This window comes from Xenopus tropicalis, chromosome 4, assembly GCF_000004195.4.
Source record: "Xenopus tropicalis strain Nigerian chromosome 4, UCB_Xtro_10.0, whole genome shotgun sequence".
Lineage (NCBI taxonomy): Eukaryota > Metazoa > Chordata > Amphibia > Anura > Pipidae > Xenopus > Xenopus tropicalis.
The window spans coordinates 87,632,337-87,656,540 of NC_030680.2; the positions used below are offsets into that span (position 1 = coordinate 87,632,337).

General features: G+C 37.0%; 1 protein-coding gene across 2 annotated transcripts in view; it reads left to right on the top strand.

The window, feature by feature from the left end:
- The window catches only part of plpp3 (phospholipid phosphatase 3), a 40,020-nt gene extending 16,573 nt beyond the window's left edge, over positions 1-23,447 (top strand). The window contains exons 2-6 of one of the 2 annotated variants that reach the window (XM_012961143.3): positions 3,535-3,689; positions 8,240-8,520; positions 10,096-10,153; positions 16,559-16,735; positions 21,819-22,040. In XM_012961143.3, the coding sequence (XP_012816597.1) occupies positions 3,535-3,689; positions 8,240-8,520; positions 10,096-10,153; positions 16,559-16,735; positions 21,819-21,929 (782 nt within the window). In that variant the 3' untranslated portion in view covers positions 21,930-22,040. 2 annotated transcript variants of the gene reach the window in all.
- Positions 23,448-24,204: the final 757 nt, after the last annotated feature.

Genomic DNA, 24,204 nt, shown 5'->3' on the forward strand with positions numbered 1-24,204 from the left:
TTTATTTATATAGTTTATTGCATATTAAATGTGTTTATCTCAGGGATGTTCTCTCAGAGAGCCAGGAGGGATGAACTCTCATTGTGGTTTTGCTTACCGCAGTGCTGAACTTTCTTATTTAGTGGCCATGATAGTATCATAGATATGAACAAAAATAAACAAAAACAGACTTAAAAGACTCAGTGGATTTCAAAGTATTGTGGTACAGTGAATAAGTTGTTTTGCAAATAGTAATGGGTGTCACTCAGCAAATTACACCTACAGCAGTCTCCCAGCATTGCAGAAGTTGATAGACAAATACTGGTTTCAATACCATTAACTTAAAAACCAGTAACATTTTTGAATTATTGTGCATTGAAAATTTGCTTAGAGTATATAAATGTATAGTGGCTATTACAAGCCATCTTAAGTCTTACAGACATTTCCCCGTAAATGGTATGAAAATTCAAAATCTTAAGTTAGTGTTTATATGTAGCCCAAAGATGGGAAAGCACTATAATAGATTTTGTTCTAAAATCAGATGGCAAAGCAGTTAAAACATGGTTAAAACACAGCTACCTGTAGCTCAGTATTCCTTAGAGCAGTGATCCCCAACCAGTGGTTCGTGAGCAACATGTTGCTCACCAAACCCTTTGGATGTTGCTCTCAGTGGCCTCAAAGCAGGTGTTAACTTTTGAATTTCTGGTTTGGAGGCAAGCTTTCGTTGCATAAAACCCAGTGTAAAGCCAAACAAAGCCTTCTATAGGCTGCCAGTCCACATAGGGGCTACCAAATAGCCAATTATAGCTCTTATTTGCACCACCCCCAGGATTTTTCCATGCTTGTGTTGCTCCCCAACACTTTTTCCATTTGAATGTGGCTCACAGGTATAAAAGGTTGGGGATCCCTGCCTTAAGGTGGCCATACACGCACCGATATTATCGTACGAAACCTCGTTTCGTACGATAATCGGTGCGTGTATGGCATGTCAGCGAGCCGACCGATATCGCAGGAAGCTGCTGAAATCGGTCGGCTCGCCGATCGGCCAAGTTAGAAAATTTTGATCGGGCGCCATAGAAGGCGCCTGACCAAAATTCTCCCTTCAGAGCTGAATCGGCAGAAGGAGGTAGAAATCCTATTGTTTCTACCTCCTTACCTGCCGATTCAGCCCTGAATGGTGTGTGGCGGATCTGACGATGTTTCGTGCGACCGACGGTCGTACGAAACATCGTGAGATCGCCACGTGTATGGCCAGCTTTAGAGTCTGCAGCAGAATGAGGAGTGGACATGTTTCACTATCTGCTTATCTGTGTCTTACTTGCTCTGATCAGCAAGCAACCAATGACAATCACTGGATTGTCACAGGCAAGCTCCTGTGCTTTTTTTCAAGTTTGGTATAGGACAGTCCCTGTCTTTTTCAAAATAGACACACAGAGCAGTTCCCTGTTTTTTTCATATTAGGATGGCTACTGGCCCTGTAGGTTTCCAGGAGCTCTGATCAGAGCTCATTTCAGGGGAATAGCATGACATTCAAAATACAAAGGCTTCTAATTAAAAAAAATGGTAGAGAATGGTTAGTGGGTTTACGATGCAAATTTATTTCAATTGGTCTAAATAACACACATAATGATTAACTTCTGCGATAATCATAGTATCTCCAAACTAGTTATTATAGCTATAATTGACATAAAAGCTGTGAACACTAGCCCATTTAACAGTATCAGACAGACATATTACCTAGGTTTAAATATATTACTGGATTTTTTTTTTTTTTAAAGTTTTCTAAACTACATAACTGTGTTGGTGGGAGGAGGGTAAGATAAAGACAAGTGGAAATTTGCAGTGGGTCATAGTCAGTAGGGGCTGTCTGTAGGCAGACATTTCCAATGAAAAATAATACATTAAGCACATTTTATGTGGACCAGAGAAATATATTCATCAAAATGTAAATATATGAACACATTTATTTTATCTGCAAATACATTTTATATATGTTCTGTCATTTAATATCACTACATGGGTGGTTGTAGAACAGAAATGGTTCTAAAAAATGAGCATACATAGGTGTATTCAGAGAAATAATTTGTTAATAAATGCTGTCGCTTCAAAGAAACCAATGCAGGAAAAAAACCCATTCAGTAACAGCAACTTTGGCTTTGCTCCAGTTTAAATAATCTAAGCATATATTACAAAATAAATGAGGTTTACACGTACCCCAAGACCGGTAGCCCTTAGCTGCTTAAAATAGCACCCCTGTCACATGCATGAAATCATAATATTTACAGTGTGAGCTCTGAGGCAGGTACAGTATGCCAGGCTACCCTGCGAAAGGAATCTGGCATCTCACTCTTTTTTCAGTCCCTGGGCCAGGTCCCAAAATGAGCTGCTACCAAATATTAAAACAAAATTTCCAGGTATCAGTTTCAGCCTGCTTGCTCAACTTTATGGCGTTGATGTGAACATTAACCTGTTCGCTTGCCTAAAGTAAATTACCGCCTCCTAATTTGGCTTGATACAGAGCAAGCAGAAGAATGTCAATCATCTTTTAGATCCTGACATATTAATTAGTGAAGCACTTTTATCCACTTTGGACCTTTTCTTTGCAGGTCAAAAGAAAACCTTAAAAAAACAGACTTCTGTGTACAAGATATATTTTCCATTTTGAATTTCTTATTATAGCATATTGTAATATTCTTCAGTTGCCAGTCTATGGCTGTAGACCTGTCTTAAAGTACAAACCTCAATAAAAGGTTATATGTAACTTGATCATGTCTGGCTCTAGCCCTGCCAAACATTGTTGAGTGGCAACTCTTTGGGGTAACACAAAAATATTTAACCTCTTCAGTGAAAGAGATTGGTTGTCAGGCAAAAATAGGATTAATGTGTTTTGCTAAAATAACAGGACATGTGCCAGGCTTCTGAAAGAGAGTAAACGGTTAACATTCCAGAGAACTTTATTATCTGTAGTAACATATGTTTTACAGATCTGTCAAATGAAAACCATTTGTAGAAGAGTCTGAATCCTAACAAAGAGCCACGTAACTAAGCTGCCTTTGACCTCAGTTCATCTATTCTCCTCTGCTTATGTAACTGTATTGCTTGGATCACTACAAACACTGACGTATTTGTGCTGCAGGTTTACTGCTATATTTTCTTTAACAACAATGGAACACCCCTATTATTAGACATGTCTGACTTTCATTGTGCTGTTGGATAGGCAACCATTGACACTCCAGCTTTTGCGTAGTATTATGATTTCCCTCCTGTGTGCAAAAGTTGCAGGTGTTGCTGGGAATTGTAGCTCTGCAACAGGCTACCTACAGATTTATTAGAATGGTGCATATGACCTGTATATAGTGATTTCTTGTTTAATGCAAAACAGATCATATCTACAATAGCAAGGTTTGTTCATTGCCATGTTGTCGGGAGAAGTAATGCAATTTAAAATAGTATTCATTATAACTATGGAAAAGCTGTTGACTGTAATTTTGCAAGATCTTTAATTGAAATGCACTGCTTGTTGTAATTGTGATGTTTCACCATTTATCCTCACAGCATGCCTGCCCGCAGTGGTGCTGAATAAATGTGCTGTCATGCCCTACCAGCGGGGTTTTTTCTGCAATGATGAAAGCATCAGATATGAAATAAAGAAAAACACTGTATCTGTTCCGCTGCTTCTAACAGTGGGGGTGTTAGTGGCATTAGTCACTGTAAGTGAAGTTTGTGCAACACACATGCCTCATCTGAGATAATGCAAACTCCCACAATCAGTTCATCAATAAGAAAGGGGGGAAGCTCAGTGGGTAAAAATGCACAGTGGTGCCAAACTCCTTATGCTATAACTTACTTATATATATTTTAGGAGCAAACTTACTGAGTCTAAAAAACAAACATGCAACATTTGAAAATGTTGAAAACTATGCCATTTTTTTTGAGTTTTGCATTGTCTTAAATGGCCTGTGCTATTGCATTGTGTTGAATTATTGTATTATGTATTTACTTTTTTATTCTTGTGTCTCTCTTGCTCTTTCGCTAGCTGGGCTACCTTTCCTGATAATTGAAACTAGCACTATCCAACCATACCGTCGAGGGTTTTACTGTGATGATGAAAGTATCAAGTATCCTGCCAATTCAGGAGAAACCATTAGCGATGCTGTGCTCTCTGCTGTTGGCATTCTTATTGCCATCCTTGCTGTAAGTGCGCAATCTTTAATCAAAAAAAAAAACTGCTTTCCAATCTCTTTTTTCTTCTGTATGTCTTAAGATGACCACACATGAACAGGTATGGTTGGCCGTTATGGGTTGTTTTGACCAAACTGATCCAACATAGCTTCATATGGGGTCACAAACTGAAATTAAATGAATAAAAATGTATATCTTTACCACCAATTTTATCAAATCACTCATTAAACTAAGCTAGGTTCATCTTGGCTTTTGTGTGCATTTTGTCCTAGTTACATATAAATGGAGTTGGCCTTTCTCCTCAAGTAGACATCCACAAAAGAATAGAGAGAATGCCAATAAAATGCATCCAGCATTCTAGTAGTACTGGGAAAGAGTACTAGAGTTCTGTATTGGTCTCCAAGACCCAGTGGGTTTCTGATAATGACCTTGACTTCGAACTTTAGTTCAGCTAGCCAAGAATACAAGCTCTTACACAAACATATAATGATTGCAGATTGCTAAATGCCCCTGTTAGAATATAGTTACCATATAGTTATCAACTAAAAGCCTTGGGGAAATGCTGCAGCATACAGACCAAAAAGAACTGGAGTGTGACTATATGGGTATCCTTGCTACAAAAAACTGGAATGCCACAATTTGGATATCCCTGCTACAAAAAACACACCTGAAACTTAATACTTAGGGGCACATTTACTAACCCACGAACGGGCCGAATGCGTCCGATTGCGTTTTTTTCGTAATGATCGGTATTTTGCGATTTTTTTCGGAAAATTGTCGCGACTTTTTCGTTACTAATACGATTTGTTCGAAAAAACACGAGTTTTTCGTAGCCATTCCGAAAGTTGCGCAAAATCTGGCAATTTTTCGTAGCGTTAAAACTTGCGCAAAAAGTTGCGATTTTTTCGTAGCGTTAAAACTTGCGCGAAACGTTGCACCTTTTAAGTTTTAACGCTACGAAAAAGGCGCAACTTTTTGCGCAAGATTTAACGCTATGAAAAAATCGCCAGATTTTGCGCAACTTTCGGAATGGCTACGAAAAACTCGCGTTTTTTCGCGCAAATCGTATTGGTAACGAAAAAGTCGCGACAATTTCTGAAAAGTCGTAAAGACGCAGAAAAAATCACAAAAAAAACGAAAAAGTTGCAAAATGTTCGTTTTCAAATCGGAATTTTTCCAATTCGGTTCAGATTCGTGTCTTAGTAAATGTGCCCCTTAGTCTTGCACACAGTCAGGCCTGGATTGGCTTTTAAAATAGGCCCTGGCATTTAAAATACACAGAGGCCCAAACAGCCCCCCACCAGCCCAATAAATAGTGACTGTCTATGGCATCTTGCAGAAGCCCCTCTGGCATTTGCCAGAATCCATAGGTTGCCAGTCAGGGTTGCACACAGTAGATCAGTCCAGGTTACTGATTTACTTCTTAGAGCTTTATTTCTCTCCAGAGATCTGATTTGCTTCTACCTCCCTAGTTCCAATCTATTTTCTACTGCTTTACCTCGTTACTCTCATTCTCTCTTCAGTCTAAAAACACAAAATTTGAGTTTAAAAAAAAAAAAAAAAAACAATTACTCTTGAAAAAAATCCCAATTATTCATGCTAATTAAACAAAAAAAAAATCTGCTTTTGCAATGGTGGTGGGATCTTTATTTGTATCTTATGTTTGTGTATCTTATGGTGGTGGGGTGTCTTTATTTGGATCTTATGGTTGTATAGTAAAAAAAAATTATATGATAGATATGTTGGGTGCTTGTAAGGTTCCTGTACATGGGACTATAGTGCTATTGAAGATGACTCATGCCATGCAGCCTTAAATATATGGTGGATCTCTGTTCCATAAAAGAAAAAAGAATGCATTAACATCAACCTCTTTACAGTTGTCAAAGGTCACTAGAGTATGTAACATTAAAAGTCTTTTATAAAGCAGTATATAAAGAACCACATTTGTTATGGTGTCTTTTACACTGTCAGTTGCTGTGTAAAAAACATCATATTTATAAAGCTAAGAATTGTTTGCGAAGTAGCATCAAATGGCGCATGAATGTAGTAAAGTTGCATAGAAACCAGTGTTGTTAGTAAATTTGCACAAGAAATGCAAGTTTCTTTTGCAATTTTACTAACAAAGCTGGTTTCTACGTAACAACTATAGTTAACTCATTTTTATAAATATTCCCCATAGTGCGTGGGTGGTTTTGCTTTTGAAAAAGTAGAATGGCTTGACCTTTTTAGGATTAGATTTTATGAATAGTCACAAAAACTGCATGATTAGGTCATAGTTAAAGTGGAACAGCCTTACAAGTTACCTTTAGTTAAGATCAGTGTCGATTTTTAAATGCCATTTTGGCTTACACAGCTATAATCTTATCCTTAAGAATCACATCTTAAACCAAATGACAAATAGGATGCTGAAGATGTACCAAACAGGAATGGTGTATTTATGGAATAGGCCTATATAATGGGCAACTGTCATCCATATGAGATGGCAGTGATGCACTGTATCATTAGTAGTGCAGCCTAGAATTGCAGAATGCAACATCTGTAAAAAAAAACAGGATCATTTTCTTACAATGCTGCTAAAAAAAAGAGAAAAAAAACAATTGTGCAAATTCATTCTGCAGTTCTGTTTTCCTATGAAAATAGAAATAGTGCTCTGATACTATTAGGAGAGGGGATTTAATTCCCCCAATTTACAGCTTTCCACATCTGTGTCATTATAAGGACCACCAAGGAGGGTCAGAGCAGATTGGGTGAGAGGGATGAGGAATCACAAAAAAAATAAATAAAGAGCAACACGACACACATGTCCACACTTTATCTCACTTCCAAAAAAAAATGAGTGCTGCTTTTCAGTCCACACAGTTCAAATGGCAGGCTGTTAGTTCATGTAGATCTGTATTTGCAGGGATGTTACCCAAAACGTAATTAGTCTACATATGACAATAAATTAAAATAAATTATTGTAAATCTGTATTAAACAACAATTGACTTACAGGCATGCTGCCTTATAATCTAATATAGATGACATTAAAAGAGGATGGCTTCTTGAGATATTGCACTATTTTTGCACTCTGAATAGTTTTTAGAGTTGTATCATTGCTTTATCTTTGTAAAACAATATTTTTTAGGCTCTCTTTCTTTTGGAATCTGTTTTTTAAATGCTCAAGGCTAGGCGAGATAAAATTTTAAAAAAAGCTGACATTTAAAAATTTAAACTGACTTCACTACAAAGTTGGAGGCTGCTGAATATATATTTATATATATACCTCCCTTTCCAGTGTGGCAGAGCTTTCCTACATTAAATATATTACACATTTTTAATATTACAATTATTACCATGCCATCAAACAAAATTAGCTATGTGGGAAAGCAAGCAAGGTTTAATGAGGTTTACTTCATTCATGTGTAAATAGGACTTAATGGGTGAAAAAATGTGAAAAGGGCTGAGCCTGCATCCACTCTATTATTTTCACAGCAGATACATTTGTGCTGTCTGCTTCATACACTGATATCTTAGTTGAAAGGGTGGGGAAGGTTTAATGTATTATCCTCCTCAATAGAGAGAAACAGTGGAAGCAATTTCTGTTCACGGGTGACTGAGTATTTTGAATAAACATTCATTTGTAACCAGTTGCATTAGTAAAGAGAAGCTGGTATCTTAACAATAATCTCTGCACATTGAATTTAGCGCATTGGAAGTCATTGCAGCCACAAGAAGGGATAATATTTGGCATGTTCTTCCAGAGTATACAATGAATGGAAGGCTTTAGCACTAGTGGGCAGTAAAGAAATAAGTGGTTTGTTTTTGGTTGAAGAAAACAGGATTTAAATGAAGAAGGCTTAAGAAAGAAAGAACTGGAAAGTCCTTAAGTGGCCAGTTATGTTATTAGAATGAATACTTATGTAATACTTATGGCATTGCTTTGTATCTGTTCTATTAATGTTTTATGCAGCAAATTAGTAATTTTGTCATTTGGTTACATGTTATTATCTTTGCAAACTTGGTATGTGCTTCCATCAGAGCTTTAAGTATTATGTTGGGTAATTGTCTAATCTTTGCGTGTTTTGTTTGCTTCTGTAGATAATAGTGGGAGAATTCTTCAGAATCCACTACTTAAAAGAGAGACCTCACTCCTTCATCCAAAATCCTTATGTGGCTGCCCTGTACAAGCAAGTCGGATGCTTTGCCTTTGGCTGTGCTGTTAGTCAGTCCTTCACAGACATTGCCAAAGTGGCTATTGGGCGACTGCGGCCACATTTCATAAATGTCTGCAATCCAGACTTCAGCACAATTGACTGCAGCTTGGGATACATTGAAAATTATCAATGCAGAGGGCCTCCAAACAAAGTCATGGAAGCCAGGTACCTGCAGATATTTCAGTTATATGAAGACTTTGGTGATTTTTGCAGGAAACGTCTGACTTCCTGATTGTTACATCCAAATATCTCTTTCATTTGCTTTCATGTACACATATGTTTGTAAATGTGAATATTTTGAGTTGCTAGTGTAATTTGTCAATTTGGACATACAGGCAGACAATGTTTATTTCAAATAGTTTTCCTTTGAACTCTTAGGGGCCAATTCATTAAAACACGAGTTCCAATCCCAAAATTCGGATTGGATACAATAATTTCTGAAGATCGCAAATATCACGAAAATGCTTACGAAAAAATCGTATTAGTCTCGATAATATCGTATTGGCGATCCAAAAGTCACAAAATTTTTGTACCAAACGATTGTAAACAGCGGCAGAACCTTTCCGAATTTTTCGTGCAAGCGTACGAAAAAGTCGCGCAAGCGTATGAAAAAGTCGGCGAAAATACACTCTGAGTGTTCAAATGAACGCTCCGAGCATTCGTGTCTTAATAAATCTCCCCCTTAGTATCCATTTTGTACATTGTTTTTTCTATTTAGGCAATATCAAGCATTAAAGAGCAACATTATATATAAATACATGATATTGATACTAGAGAAGCACTGTAGAAGCCTTAAGGTGCAAAAAACCCTATGAATGTGTCTTACTAGCTATCCACTTCCACTGTACATGCTTCTACTCTACATGCTGTTGGCATGTCTTGTAGCACCAGGGATAAGCACAGGCAGGAAACATTCTTGAAGTATGGGGGCATGTTCTGGGGATTAAAACATTAATGTCTTAGGCCTGTTGTACCTGTAACACATTTAATTTAGAGCATGGTAACTAAGGACTTCAATTGCTAAAGGTAACCCATAAAAAATTGCTAACATTAACCCAGCATTATTTTGGATGTTTTTTTCTAATGCAATACACTAAATGCAAAATCACTCTTTGGTTATATGTACAGGGTTCTTCCCAAACAATCTGTTACTGGAAAAAGTAGCCAGGTGGGGGCTAAAATATATATTCACAGGTATGGGACCCGTTATCCAGAATGCTCGGGACCCTGGGTTTTCCGGATAAGGGGTCTTTCTGTAATTCGGATCTCCTACAAAAAAATGATTCAAACATTAAATAAACCCAGTAGGATTGTTTTAGCTCCAATAAGAATTCATTATATCTTAGTTAGGATCAAATACAAGCTACTGTTTTATTATTACAGAGAAAAAGGAAACCATTTTTTAAAAATGTGAATTATTTGATTACAATGGAGTCTATAGGAGATGGCCTTTGTAATTCGGAACTTTCTGGATAATGGGTTTCCAAGTAAGAGGTCCGATACCTGTGTGTGTGTGTGTGTATATATAATATATATATATATAATATATTTCAAGTACAGTTCTCTGTAAATTTGCCAAAGTGCACAGCTGGAAGGGACTTTGATATTTAATATACCAAAGAGGTGGGAGGAAAGACAGGCATGAGCACAATGCATATATGTTGTGACTTATATACTATATAAAAAGGCATGATTGCATTATTATTATATTGTCTTATAAATGTTCTCTATCTTTTTCAGAAAATCATTTTTCTCTGGCCACGCTTCATTTTCCATGTACACGATGCTGTACTTAGTGGTAAGTGTCCTGATTTTATTTATTTATTTTGTTCAGTCAGTAATTAACATAGATCATTACAGACAGGGATGGAGTGTAGTGATGGGCGAAATGTTTTGCCAGGCATGTATTCGTGGCGAATTTCCACGTTTTGCCATTGGCGGATTGTTTTACGAAATGGATGAAAAAATTTGCCGCGGAAAAATTCGCTGCGCGTCCAAAAATTGATGCGCAACATTTTCGCTGTTTTGCGAATCTTTCACATTTTTCAGCGAAACGGGACAGATTCGCTCATCATTAATGGAGTACAAACGATTTTGTGCCCCAGCCTGACTAGGCCTTGCCTACTACACACACACCCTTGTAGCTTTTGTTTGAATAAAAACAAGTTTGATGAAAACAAGTTAAAAAAGAGTGTAAGACAGGAACAGGCCTAATTGTGGATTCTGGCAAATGCCAGAGGGGCTGCTGTAAGATGCCATAGACAGTCACTATTTATTGGGCCTGTGGGGGCTGTTTTGGCCTCTGTGTACTTGAAATGCCAGGGTCTATTTTGAATCCCAATCTGGACCTAGACAGGAAGATGCTTCATATAGCTGTTTCAGGTCCAAACAATAATAATGCCTAATAGAGCCTTACATGTTCACTTGTGTTTTGGTAATAGTATCTTCTGAATACTGCTTTTTATATTATTCTCAGTGCCTGTAAAACAGAACAGAGCCATTTAACCATCACTGACTTTTCATCTGAAATGAAATCACTATTGCTTTGAAAAAAATACCTGCTGCATTACCTTGCTGAATGATGGTGCTGTCACTGCAGAATCCCCATCAACATATTATGTCTCAATACTGAGAAAACATTTAGCCAGCTACGCATAGTATCCAAGGTCATAAATCTTAACTAGTGAAGTAGGGTAAAAATCCCGCCCTACAGCCCTTTAGCAGGGAAGATCTATGCCTCTAAAGATGCTCCAGTAGCTCCCCATCTTCTTTTCTGCTGATTCCCTGCACATGCTCTGTGCTGCTTTCAGTTACTGAGCTTAGGAGCCGACTCGCAATATACTGTATATACAGAATATTAATGTCACAATATAAGGCTGATTCGTAATTAATACAGATACCTACTACACTGCAGCTCAGAAACCAGTGCAACTAGCATTAGAATTTAATAATAAGCCCTGTAGCATCAGCTTATATAACCCTAAGCTTAGCTTCTCAATAGCTGCCTAAAGCACACTGAGCATGTTAGTGTTGTAGACACTTTTTCCTGTGACAAGTTTCAAGTCCTGGATCATTGCTGCTATTGAGATGCTGAATTTTTAGGCCAGTGCAGTAAATACAGTATATAAAATATGCCATATTTATCCGTATTCATTTATAGGGTTTAGTTCTCATTTAAAGTGCTACAGTAATTAGTATACTCATGAGCATATATAGTTTATATATATGTGTGTAGAGGGGTCGAACTTGATGGACTTTTTTCAAACCAACTTATGCAAGTTGCTATAAAGAAGACCATGTTTTTACAAATACATGCTAAGCATTTAACTTGCCCCCACCCTTGGTTATAAAACTGAAGTTTAGCTATTTCTTCTTCTGAATGAAAGTTTTGTATTGAACATTAACACAAACCACTGCTTCCACTTTCTCTAATGTAGAGGTGTCCTAAAGGTAAAATGGTGGTTCTATAAGTACTCGCTGTGGCTTCCCCTTAAGCAAAATGACCTCTGCCCATGGCAAGACGTCTATTCATACAATTCTTTTAAGGCTATAAAGCATTTTTATTGCATGTAGCCAAGAGTACCTTTATAAAAATAGGTTAGAAATATCAGTTACATTGACCCTTTAGATTTTGCATGTAGCTCACATAACTGCTTTACAATACAGCCCTTTGTCCTAACCTATTTGTAGCAATAGGCAATGTGGACACAATGGTGTTATGAATGCACTTGATGATTTTTTTTGGGCACTCTTAAGTAACTTAGTCTTCGTAACCTGAAAATTAGCCTTCTATTCCATTACCCTTGTAGATCAATGACCTGTTCGCTTCTAGGAAAAACATAATTTGTAAGCTTTGCTGTTATCTATCATCTTTAACTTTTTATGTCAGTGTGTTATAGTTAATTATTAACCTTGATACATGCTCAGTAAAAATGGATAACAGCAGGTGCTTACCACTAAGGACACTGGACCCACCTTGTTTCAGTTTTCTTCCAACAAACACTAACTCCAAAAGAAAATAAATATAAGGATCCAAATGTTATGTATGCTTCATAAAAAATAAGATGGCCCTTTGCTACTTGCAATTAGACCAGGGTTAAGGGCTCTGGCTCTCCCTGTTCGCGGGTGACTAATCTCCCCGAAATGCCATCCCACCGGCGACGTGGCGGCGTGATTTCCCTCAAATCGCGGAAGTTGCCTTGAGAGGAAACTTCCTCGATTTCAGGGAAATTGCGCCTCCGCGTATGCCATCCCACCGGCGATTTACATTATCACAATGCTAGATAAATCTGGCACCATGCTGACATATAACTCAATTACCTTACTGAATGCAGATTAAGTGCAGCATTCAGCAGACAGAGCAGGTAGGGCAGGAGGAAAGGGTGCATCACAGCATTAGCCACAGTAAAACACTGTCAGACATTTGCATAGCATTTAATTGTTCAGTGTGGGCTAGACTTGGGGGATAATGTAATTAAAGGATAAGTGTTTGTATCAGTCTAGTAACCCATTACAACCATTCATTAAGAGGTGTTTACTGTTTGCCTGATTTAAAACAAGCATCTGATTGCTACGAGATTCTGCATGGTGCAAACTTTATTTTGCTTCCTCTACATTTTTTTGCATGGTTTCTGCAGGCAGCCCAACCCAGTGTTGTAATATTTTTTGCATTATAACAGGCTGCTGTGTCAAACCAGCATCCAGTTGTTGTTAAACTACTCAGTGTTGGACTGGGCCGCCGGGATACCAGGAAAATAACCGGTGGGCCCCGGCCAAGGGGGACTCCAGCAGCCCAGGCTCGACCCTGTTGCCGCTTCCCCTAGCCGCTGATGTCCTCTCCTGATGCGTTTCACATAAGTGCATTTAGGGGAGGATGTCGGGCGGGGGCTCCTGTGGGGCGTGGGGGGTTTAGGGGTGCACGGCAGGGGCCCCTGCAGGGGATGCATCTGGCGGAGGTACCTTGGCTACCGCCCCGGGGGCCCCACACCCCCCAGTCTGATCCTGAAACTACTCCAACACTGCCACTCCCTTTAGTAGTTAATGTTCGGATACAGGCTAAATTAAAAAACAAACTAGAAGAAGCAAGGGGTTAATAATTTATCACCATCATTTGCAGAACTATTTTCTTTACAGGCTTCCATATTACTGTTACAGGTCAACCACTGACTAGCAATATTGTTCTGCTACAGCTCAGGTGTTTCATTTCCCCAACTCAGCCCACTCCCTCTCAGTGTATTGTGACCATATCACTGGTTGACTGCTCTTAATTTCAAAGGGTCTGTTTAAGACGTTAAAACCAAACACTAATGAAAAACAAAAACTCAATTTGCCTTTCTTTAGCAGTAGGATTTGTAGAAATGCATGCACAGTGATTGGTAGTAAAAGATTCCTGAGACTTTCTTTAAACCAAATTGTCATTGGCCTTACCCACAACTGCACCTCTAAAGGAAGTTTTCTTCAAAATCATTCACTCATTTATATATTTATATCCTCTTGGAGCCTTTAGTCAATGTTTTATGCTTGCTATGCCTGTGTGTTCTCAGCACCTAGTAGAATAGCTATATTGAGTGTTTGTTTTTCGTCTTTCTTTCTCTGCACAACTGCAGATCAAGTAATGTATAATCTTTAGAGAAGTAATCCTTTAGTAAATTACTAACTGATTCTCTTGATTCACATTTTACTTATGGTATTTAAGCCCACCCCCTTCAGTCTCCCAGTGTGATAAGGAGAATCTAAAAGCAAACTTCCAGTCTCCAAACAGATCACATTACCACTAACCATACACAGATTGATTGCTATCTTTGTACATTGTTCCAGGGATGCAGTGATAGGCTAGTTCATTGATAAAATTAAAACCATGGAGCAAGTTGTGCTAGGAGCTACAGACATACCATGAAAGCAAACATGTCAAAGGAAAGACTTTGTCTTGTCAGAGTAAGGTGTTTGCAGAGGTCAACAGATCTAAACACATGATAAAGCAATTAATGCTGACTGTCCAGCTTCTTGATTGGTTGTTTTAACTAACTTAATTGTTTTGGGGAAGGTGAGGCTTCTTTGTGAGCAACATAAATGATAGTGGATTGATGATTTATATAACCTTATCCACGGAAACTCAACTAATATGCCAAAGCAATAATTGGCATGCACAGGCTTTTTAACCCACAGTTATGTATGAACCTAGACCTTCAATTTCATAACAATTGAATGAGCCATTAAGGTTTAATTTTTCCAGAACAATAAAGTGAGGGTCATTTCAGTTTATGAGATGGACCTATTGAACTGACCTGTTCTTTGAGCCAAAACCACATCTTCTTCTGATCAATCTCATTTAGATGTCAAAAAGAAGGCTGAAAATTTGGCTATAGATGCAGTTCTTGACTGATAGGTCTGCTTGGTCTCTTTTAATATTTTATTCCCCAAGTCCAAAAATCTAATTTAAGTTTCTACCAGTATTAAAGTTTCAAGATTTGGGGAATTCAACATGTCTTCCCCCTCTTGTCCTTATTGTCCTTATTGCACAATTATCTTTTCCCAGATATGATATTTAGTCTACAACATGATCTATAAATAAATAGCTAAAATTATTTGATCTGGGGTTGTTCCTGCATATTGTACACACACATCCGGACATGTATGTAACAACTTAAAAATATATGTCAAAACCACTCACATTCAGCAGCCAGCCCAATCCCTTTTACTTCCTTCCCACTTTTCAGGAAGGGAGCGATCTGTTTGGTGGATGCTGTCAATTCCTTTGCAACACTCATCTCTGCCTGGTTGTCCACAGTCATGTTTGATTTGTGGGACAAAAGTATTCAGCTTTCCTGTGCCTCATCTCTTTGTTTTCATCGGTTCCCACAGGAACCTGGGAAGTGGGTTAGGCCCAGAGTTCAACGGAAACAGCAACAAGATAACATGGAGCAGACAATGACAGTATAATGTTATTTTATGTTCCCTTGCCAGTACTCATTTCTATAGTGCTGTATAGTCATGGCATTTAAACTTCATAGTAATAAAGGTGGATTTCTTTGGGTCAACTTTCTGCTGTTGACAGGTTAAAAAAGCATATCTTTGGTTCTGTCAGACATGGACCTTAGTATATGTCATTGCAGATAAACATTAAAGGCTTGTTTTTCTTTCCTAAATATTGTTGTTTTAAAGGAGCGTGTTTGTGTTTTATACAAAAGGTTAATATGTAATTTACCTTTAGTTGCAACTTTTGCAAGGGCATTATGGGACACTGAGGAGATATTTCACTGAAGGTCCACTTATTTGCTAATGTTGACTTTGAAAACAGTACATGATTTAAAGTGCATTTCTTATGTTGTGAAAACTGTAAATTGATGATCTGTCTATAATTACACTGTTTATAAAGCTAAGCACAAATTTTACCATTTCTGGGGGAATATTTAGCCAACCCTAGTTATAAACTTTTTTTCTTTTGCATTCATTCTAACTAGTGTTCTTGGTATGTAGCACAGCACCACATGTAGTAGTTGGTTTAGTTCATTCCTTCTGGTCTCTCAATGCAGAAAATGCAGGATCTATGTTTTCCTTATTGTCTGGCTGTTGACAGAACCACAACAGAAACCTACTACTACATGTGAAACTATATGTTGTAAGGAGGCTCGCGTGTAGTATCTAATCTAATTTAGCCCCAATACTCTCATCACACATGTAGCCTAGTATAAAACTGGTTATTTTCAAGATAGCCAAGATTATCATCATCATCATTTATTTATAAAGCACCAGCAAATTACACAGCACTTCACAATAAAGTTAAACAAACAAGGATCTTAAAAAGTTTAACAAACAAGGGTATACACAGTAACAATATGAACAGAGGGCCCTGCTCACAAGAGGTTACAATCTACAGGGGTAGATTAGAAAAAGATTGGAAAAAACTGTAATAAAGTATTTCTCAGACTGACACAAAGTACTACCAAGAAAGAATGTGGCGTCATAATAAATCCAGATCTGAAACTCCCACTTTATGCTATTATGTTATGCAGCACTCCTTCTTGCAGTTTTGATTAAATTAACGGTGTTCCACATTTGCAAAGCATTTAAAGTGTGCATTTACAAAGTCATGGTTCTGTTACGAAACCAGCAGAAACAGCAGTGTTTTAAAATGTGTACATATGTCTATATACTGTGGATTTTCTTTGTTTAAAAATTAAAATCTATCTATTGCTATTTTTAGCTCTATCTACAATCACGGTTTACCTGGAGAGGAGCTCGTCTGTTGCGCCCCCTCCTGCAGTTCACCCTTCTCATGATGGCGTTCTACACAGGACTGTCCCGTGTTTCTGACCACAAGCATCACCCCTCTGATGTGCTAGCAGGTTTTGTGCAAGGGGCCCTGGTTGCTTACTGCATAGTAAGTATAATTATTTCAGTTGTGGGGAAACTCCATACAGAAAATTAAAAAGGCAACCTACATTCCCATAATATACAAAATATACAATGTGTCTGGACTGTATCTACAAAAAAACGCAAAATGTTACTATTTCATGTAATTCTCATTACATAGTATTCTACATTATTGTCATCATATATAGATTTTTTTATGAATAACCTGAATAACTATATATACGGGTATGGGATCTATTATCTGAAGTGCTTGGGAGTTGAGGTTTTCTTGAAAAGGGGTTTTCCTATAATTTCAATATTATAATCATGGATACATTTTATTTTGAAATCACCTTACCTTAAGTAGTTTTGGCTGTAGCATATTTAAACTACTTTGAACTCTAAGCTATACTGTAGTGCCTACTCCCACCAAACAGTTGCTTCACTGCCCTTTGCTTATCCCACTAGTTCAGCTTTTTTAATGGAATATTTAACTTTTTAATGAATGGGCAACTCTAAAAAAAAGGGGGTTTAGTTTTGAAACTCCAGCCCCACCTACTCTATTACAAAACAGTAAGTAAAAAAAATACATGGTTATAGGTTATGCCATGTTGCAGCTGAATGCCACATGGGTTATGTGACTACTGCATTAGATATGGTAGCTAGGGGACCTTACACATCTGCTTAGCTTTTCCACTGGACCCCATCCATACTTCCATTTCTGTAAAAATCGTTTATAAAACATTATATTTGCTTATGTTTGTGGAACTTGCATACATCAGAGAGAAAGATCATATAAACAAAACAGAGCTTAAAATAGTATGATACTGAACTTTTATTTAAATGTTACTGTTTTTAAACTTTGTGTAGTAACATTTCAACCACATTTATTAACTGCAAAGTGTGTCTGAACCAGATAATGCTTTTCAGCCGGTTTCTGCTTTGTGTTACAAATTTAGTCATTTTGCAAATAGAAAAAAAGACAATCCTTCGTTAACATACAAAACAGAAAGACATTCGTGGTGTCAGAAGATCAGATGCAAACACATTTGTCAGTAGAAGGGTATGTCTGTGTCTGGTCAGTGCAGAAAGATGAGTCCATTCGTACTAAGAGGCTGCTTAAGATACATGGCAGGGACACATGAGGTTTGCAACTGGATGACGCAGTGCAGTTAAAAAGGAAACAGCTGGTTGACAAAGCCATAAACTTCCAGTTTGAATTATTTTCACACCAAAGAAAACCCATAATATGAATGTGCATGCCCTTTTGTCTTAACAAGCACAAAACTTTAGCTGTCTGCAAATCTGTTATTCTACTTTATTCTGTAATTACTGATATTCAGTAATGATATACTACATTAAATTTGAATTGACTCTTATTGGTAGCAGATAATTAGTATATCATTTACAACAGAAAAATACAACTAAAATTATACATTTAATCAGGTAGATATGGTAGACAGCAAAATTACTTTTGGTAGGGATTTAAGACAGTCCCCGCTGTCCACTATAACATTAGCTATCTTCATGTTCAGTAACAAAAGATTCTTAGTTAACAATATTATGAAACTTTTCTGTCTAGCATTGTTTGGAACTGTATGTAATGCATCAGACTTGACCTTTGCTAGATGGAACACTGCCCAATTCATGTTTTAATGAATGTGGTTTGAAAAAAAACCTTATCCACAGTGACTAAGAGTGCTTTAAGAGCCTCTTTGCTTTCCTCAATCTGCCATTAATGCAGTCTACGCAAATGTTCAGAATGAAGATGAATGATCTAATTCTTCTGAAGCATTTGCTCTTTCCTGATAGCACATAATCTTGGTAGCCAAATGCAGCAATAATATCTCAATGCAACAGCTATTATACAATTATGAGTGACCCCCCCACCTCTGTATACTTCAGGCATTAAATGAAATCTTTGGACCAGTAAAATGTCATAGGAAACATTTTTTTTATGACCCAAGAAAACACCATTCATACATTATAAATGTTTTGTTAACTACATTTTACCTACTTCCCTGCTTAGTTTACATTCAATTATTGCTAGTATGCTTCAGTAACCAGTCATTTGAAACCAGCGCCTCTCATTATTTCACCACTTTACTTTATAAGGAAGCATAGATCATATACAGCTGGTTCCCATTTACATAGTTCTCATTGCCTGTAATTTAAGTGAAGATGAACTGTGCCTTTACTCCCTGTGAATTTTAGCATAGCATAACTTGAACTGAACTTATTAATTTGTTTCACCTTTTTGTTGGTAGAGATTAATGGACTTGTCTATGTAATATCCAACACAAATTAGCTGATCCCCTGAAACACAAATTTGTAAATTCAGTATTTTTTAAGTGAAAAGGGAGCAAGTAATAGCAACAGTTTCATACTAAAATGTAATTAGCATTCCCTAAAGTAAATACAATTGCACCATTACCAGGTGTGTAACATTTAGCGGAAGAGACCTTGGAGTACCATAGGGAGTCCAGGACACAGACAGGGTCCAGTGAGTCCCCCTGACTGTTGAGCAATTTCTTATGATTATCTTCCAAGGTTTTGGAAGGGGCCCTAAAACAGTTTTCCTATGGGGCCCTGTAACTTCCGTTGTTCCCCTGGCAGTTATTCTGTACAGCCTGAATTTGTACCTGCTTGGCATTAAACAAGAAATATTCAGTCAGAACATATGCAGTTATATTTGTGAGCAGAGAAAATTCCTGAGGAGTTAGAACAATGACACACATTGTTTCTTTACATTCAGGCAATTTAAAAACTCCCTAGGATATCATGTATGTATCTATCCAGGCATAGTAGTTCTTAAGAAAATCTGCCCATCCTTTTTCATGCCTCTTTGGTCTAGAATTAGAAAAAGATGGAAAGTGTAGAAGTGTCTAATTACAATTAAAAAAAAAGTCAAATTGGAATGCATTGCACATTCCTAACCTAGATCTGCTAAGTTTATTTTTTGGGTGGAGAACCATTTCTGCAGGAAATGAAACAAACCCAAGTAAGGAACTTTCCCCAATTTACTGCCCTTTATTGTATGGCATAGTTCAAGCACTAGGAATATTTAACACACTGTCATAGCCTAGAGAGGTTATGTTTCATGATTCCTGCCAGTGTTTGTATAACCTCAAGCCATTTCAAAAAGACGTACAGCTGCAGAGCAGAGGCAAAGGCCAACATATTAGTAACTTAACAATTTCAAGGCTGTCAGCCTGATATACCAGGTGAACATTTACATAGGAATTCTAAAGTCACTGCTGTTTTGAGCCACACTTTTCATTTTTTTACCTATGGAAATCAACACTTAAACAAAACTGTCTATGTCTGGATTTTACTATAATATATTTATTGTGAGAGTTGAAAAAGGGAAAAAGGAGCTGTAAAATAAAGTGACAACCGGTAACCAAATAATTCTAATTTAGATCTAGAATGATTTCAAAACAATTGCGTTCTCTCTCTCTCTCTTTAGTCTGATTGCAGTAGTAGGTGTTCTGAGAGGTCTTGCCTCTTGTTTGCTTTTGAAACTCATAAAAGGCTTGAGGTTTTTTTTCCTTTGCCGTTCAGGTTAGGTTTCCTACACAAATAACTTATTAAAGGAACAGTAACACCAAAAAATGAAAGTGTATAAAAAATAATTAATATATTATGTACTATTACCCTGCACTGGTAAAAGTTGTGTGTTTGCTTCATAAACACTACTAAAGTTTATATAAATACCCTGCTGTGTAGCCATGGGGGCAGCCATTTAAATTGAAAAAAGGAGAAAAGGCACAGGTAACTAAGCAGATAACAGATAAGTAGTATAGATTCCCATTGTATTCTACACAGTTTATCTGTTATCTTCTTATGTAACCTGTGCCTTTTCTCCTTTTTTCAATTTAAATGGCTTCCCCCATGGCTACACAACAGCTATTTCTATTAACTACAGTAGTCTTTCAGAAGCAAACGCACAACTTTTACCAGTGCAGGGCAACAGTACATTATATTTTAATTATTTTAAAACATTTTTATTTTTTAGTGTTACTGTTCTTTCAACGTGGCATTACACAGACCGATGGGTCAGATTTTAGCTTTATTGCCTGACCTGCCTGCATGTGTTAATCCCTCACAATAATTTTTGTTGGCATTGTCCATTCTTACAACTTGTTTCCTGGACAAAACACCAGCAGTTATCTCTGAGAACTCAGTATGGCAGCTGGAATGGTTATGGAAGCATAAACTCCTGTGTACCATAAACATTGTTAGTCCAATTCACCTCACTCCTAATCCCCAATGTTATCACTGAAAAACTTTTAGCTGTTTTATAAAGAATAAAAAAAAAATCCCTGGCGTCAGTTTATTTGCATGTTACAAAAGATTCTATACCGAAAGCAGTTGTAGGAATGGTGTTCTTTTCCACTTGGCAGATTCTACCAAACAACAGTGGGTTGTTGGCAGTGTCACAATGATACTGCAATTATTGCAACATTTTTCCTCAAAGTTCCAGACTGGTGTCCCCACTTGACACAGTGTGTTTTAATAGATGATTCAGAGGTCTCAGACTGAGGAAGTTAGGTGGAGGTAGTAAAAGGTTATCCTTCACAAAACCCCTGTTCCGTTGAAACTATATTTCTGCCCTGAAATGCTGAATATCGACTGTTTCACATCCTGCAGACAGCTTCCGTGATTGGGCATTCAGGAAATGGCGGCTGAATATCTTTTCCTTCCATTGGCATTAGCCTACAAGTCATTATAACTGGAGCAGAACACTAAAAGCATTTTCAGCAGCTCGAGTCTAGTCACTAATTACAAGCATGATACTGTATGCTGTGTAGCTGTGCTTGTGGTGGAAATCTACCACTAAGTTTAGTATAATCTTTATTATTAGCAGATTTTTAACCTAAGAGAAGACGAAAGTATTATTTAAGGAAGCAATAATTTGTATAACACTTTTTAATACTTGTTTGTTATGTTAAAAATGTTACCTGCGTTGCTAAATATACATTATCTAATTTCTTTCTTATGAACAGGACTTTATATAAATTATTTAATTTTAAATTTTTTTAGTTAGTATTTTCTGTAAGGACAATGATTGTAAGCTGAATGTTTACCCAATATTCTTGTCTTTGCAGGTGTTTTATGTATCAGATCTCTTCAAAACTCCAAAGAAGAGCTGCACTCCACCTACAGTCAAGAAGGAAATCCTCTCACCTGTGGATATCATTGAGAGAAATATTGTATAAAAACCACAACCCAATTGCAAATTGACTTCTGACAGTGAATACAACTACCTGCTGCTCTCAAATCTCATCAGACAGTAGAATGTAGGGAAAGACTTTTTTTTTACCCAACCAGAAGAGCAAAAAGACCGCTATGAGGCCTTGCGATTGCAACTTTGCATGAAACAAGCGATGGTCAACTAAATCTAGATGCAAAGCAATGGGAAACATGGGTTGGAATTCAGGATGTGCAATTGGTTTTTACACGTTCATGTTATAATGAACAAGGTTTGGTTCATGTTTATGAACGCCACATGTTTTAAAGTAAAGGGAGTCATCTTGGAATCTTCATTTCTTGGCTTGTAGGAAAGCTCAAAACAAACAACAGCACTATATATTTAGTAAAAAGTAGCACTGATTGGGATTAGGATGTCATCCTTTGGAGTTACTTTGATGTCGTTGACCTTTCCATGCTAAATATTTTGCCAGTGTTATGCAGGGGTGGTTTAAAATATCAGAGGGTTCTCTCTGTGCATTTTGTGGAAAGAAAATATAAAAGATCTAGGTTTTGTAATAAACTATAATTATAGTTAAAGCCAAGTCAGATATAACCCAAGGATGTTAAGAATGAACGTCTGTCCTGTGAATTTTATTTGACACTGAACCCAGCAGGAAGGAACAAGACCTCCCAAAAGGATTATGCAACCTCTGGTTTTTAGAGTTCCTTCAAAGCAAACAAAAAAAAAAAGGAGATCCCTTTGGTGGAAAACCATTTATGGTCTGTCTTGCTTGAGATATTAGCACTATGAACTTTGGGGTTGATACCCAGTGAATATTAATACAAAGGATTTGATATGGTCTGCTGGACAGAACATCCAAATTCCAAAATCTGTTTTAACCTGTGCAGTCTCTTCTTTCAATTAAGGGTTCTTTAAAGAAGCCATACCACGTCATGAAATAAGTATACATTTTCCATCATGTTCATTTTCTGCTCACGTAGAAACCAGCAAACCAGTTAATAACGAATACACAAATTTTAAAGGGCTATATTGAAAAGGGATTTCAAAAACAGTATAAACTGACCATTTGCACATCCTTTTACTAGAGAATCCGTCCAATCATTTCAAGTATAGCAAGCTATGATTTTTTTTTATATATAAATATTATATAAATATTGTAAAAAGCATTAAAATTTAACTATGTAAAATATTATTTCTGAAAACAATTTTAGATATATCCACTATGATCATAAACTGTGTTTTGACCTGTGTTACGTTGCTGCTTAAAGCACCAGTTTAATTTTTGTATAGTCAACTAAAATATTGTAGATCTGTGGTAGTAATTTCACTATTAAAAACTACAACTAGAGACAATTGTATAAATGCTATAAATTGTCAGTATTTTTGTAATGTTTCATTTTGTAAAAAAAAAAAGAATATTATTCAAATACTTTTGTAGAATGCAAAATTTAATTTTTTTTGCAGAATTCGCTGTACAAGGATGCTTTTTGAAAATAAAAGCTCATAATGTTTCATAATTCTATATATTTTTGGCTGTTTTTCTGTGCAAACACTCAATCCAACCCTGATAAATAATTGTTTAATTTCAAGATACTGGGTTTGTTGTCAGATTACACACCAGGGCTTCACTAATAAACTGGGCTTCTGTGATAGGCCACACGTAACATATTGTTCAACCAAAGTCACTTTTGCTCTTTGTGTAGCCCACAATCACACTGCCTTGATGGGAAATCCTCCTTGCAACAGTTTACACAAGTGAATGTTTTAACTTTCAGTTAAACAGTTATTTATTAGGCTGCCGCTATTGGGAGAAATAAGATTCATTTTGGAGAACATATGTGTATTGTTCTTACTATAAATCAGAAGAGTTCCTTGAGGGCCCACCCAGAACGGGGGTGGGGGGGGGGGGGGAGTTCTGCTGGCAATGATGCTGATTTAGAATGGAACCAACAACTCACACTAGAGTTCTAAGTACATGTGATAGTGCCAGTGTTAACCCAGCTGCCAGCAAACCCCTTCCATAGTCTTTGTAAAAAATATCAATTGGCAAAAAACACATAATTCCATAGTTATTTGGGGTTTTGTAGTTCATTTGGTAATCTGTTTATATGTTTGTTTGTTGAGACAATTTGGGGTTAACCTGAAAGGTTTCCTACACAGTTACACAAGTATGTTGCTGTTGACCACAACAATGTAGACATAATAGTGTTACATCTAGAGATGCTGTGAATACATAATTGGATTAAGATGAATACTGAGTCCTTCACAAAAGAATTGAA